Source organism: Entamoeba invadens (genome assembly GCF_000330505.1).
Source record: "Entamoeba invadens IP1 unplaced genomic scaffold scaff_1105074725183, whole genome shotgun sequence".
Taxonomy (NCBI): domain Eukaryota; phylum Evosea; order Mastigamoebida; family Endamoebidae; genus Entamoeba; species Entamoeba invadens.
The window spans coordinates 385,302-386,762 of NW_004443692.1; the positions used below are offsets into that span (position 1 = coordinate 385,302).

General features: G+C 37.6%; 1 protein-coding gene across 1 annotated transcript; it reads left to right on the forward strand.

The window, feature by feature from the left end:
* Window positions 1–503: 503 nt before the first annotated feature.
* EIN_178100 (hypothetical protein) lies at window positions 504–1,461 on the forward strand (the record flags this gene model as incomplete). Its single annotated transcript, XM_004260616.1, has 1 exon — window positions 504–1,461. A coding segment is annotated over one exon (958 nt), but the record flags the coding sequence as incomplete, so codon positions are not given.

The following is a 1,461-nucleotide window of genomic DNA, read 5'->3' on the forward strand; positions in this document are numbered from 1 at the left end:
TCAAACGTTATCTGGTGCCTTTTGGACCATAATAAATGGAATAATTCGGGGAGCAGTCCCAAAAATCCATCCCAATTGTTTCGGGTTTTTTCACGCTTTACCTAATGCCCGATGTTTAGACAAAAATGAAGCTATTTTTTGTCCACCAGATAACGTTTGAGACCAGATAACGTTAAAAGACTGACTCTAATCATTTTGTTGTGTTCAAATTGTTTCTTGTTTTCTTGCGATAAACAATAAAGATCTTCAAATTTAATTTGTGTTGTCGAATGGGTTCAATTCTTTTTCTGATCATATTCCATGTAATATTCAACACATTGACAACCTATTGCATTTGTTTGTATTACCGTCGTAACTTTCTATACATTCTACAGTCCCTAATATTTCCATTAGGTACACAACTTTATGTGCTATATTTAAAGACGCCAGATATTGGCCATACTCGAGAGTTTTTGTCATTCATTGATGTGTGTTGGTTGCGAATGGGTTGGGCAAAAAGTCCGATGGTGATCACATCAGTAGTCAGTGGTTCTGGGACTCTTGATTCTGCTTCAATCAAAAGTACTTTATTTGAAGCGATGAGTCGGCACCCTCGTCTGATGCGTCGTGTCTCGACATTTAACACATTTTACATATTAGAAGATTGTAAAGTAGATATGGACGACCACATCATAATTGAGCAAGATCGGCTCTCTCAACACAAATTTTTGACAATATTAAACACTTTGAAGTCACAAAACTTGGACTTTTCAAAACCCCTTTGGAAATTTCACATCTTCACAAATGTTGCTGGAAAGTGGAAATTTGTTGCGCAGATATCCCATTGTCATGTCGATGGTGCGTCTGCAGTGAGGTTGTTATCTGATATCACCAACTACACAAATTGTGAGCAAAAGAGTCTTGTGACACCACCACTTCAGACAAGACCAACTTCAAATGGTAACAAACACCAATTTTCCTTTTCGCGAAGTCTAAAAATGTTGTTTGCAGTTTCATATCATTTCATTCGAGCTATTGTGTGTGCCAGAGATTGCACACAACGTTTGAGGAAAATTGTTGTTGGCCGACAGAAGTGTTATTGGGGACAATTGGGAACCATTTCTGACATCAAAAGTATTGCGACGAAGTGCAATGGAAGGCTCAACAGTCTACTTTTTTCTTGTTTATCAGACACAATACAATCCATAACAAAAGAAAGGTGTTGTGATGACTCTGTCAAGTTTTATGTCGCGACGAATATGCGAGGGTACGAAGACAATATAGTGCTAGGTAATAACACTGGGTTGTTGTTGCTTGAACTTTACTCCGAACACAATTTAAAGTTGCGAGTGAAACAATTTGACTTAAAACTTAAGGAGTCCAAGTCAAGTTGTGAAATGGTGTCTTACCATATAATGATGTCTATCATCGGAGCATCACCCGACTTCTTCGAGAAATTTGGAATTACCATAATGGACAAAA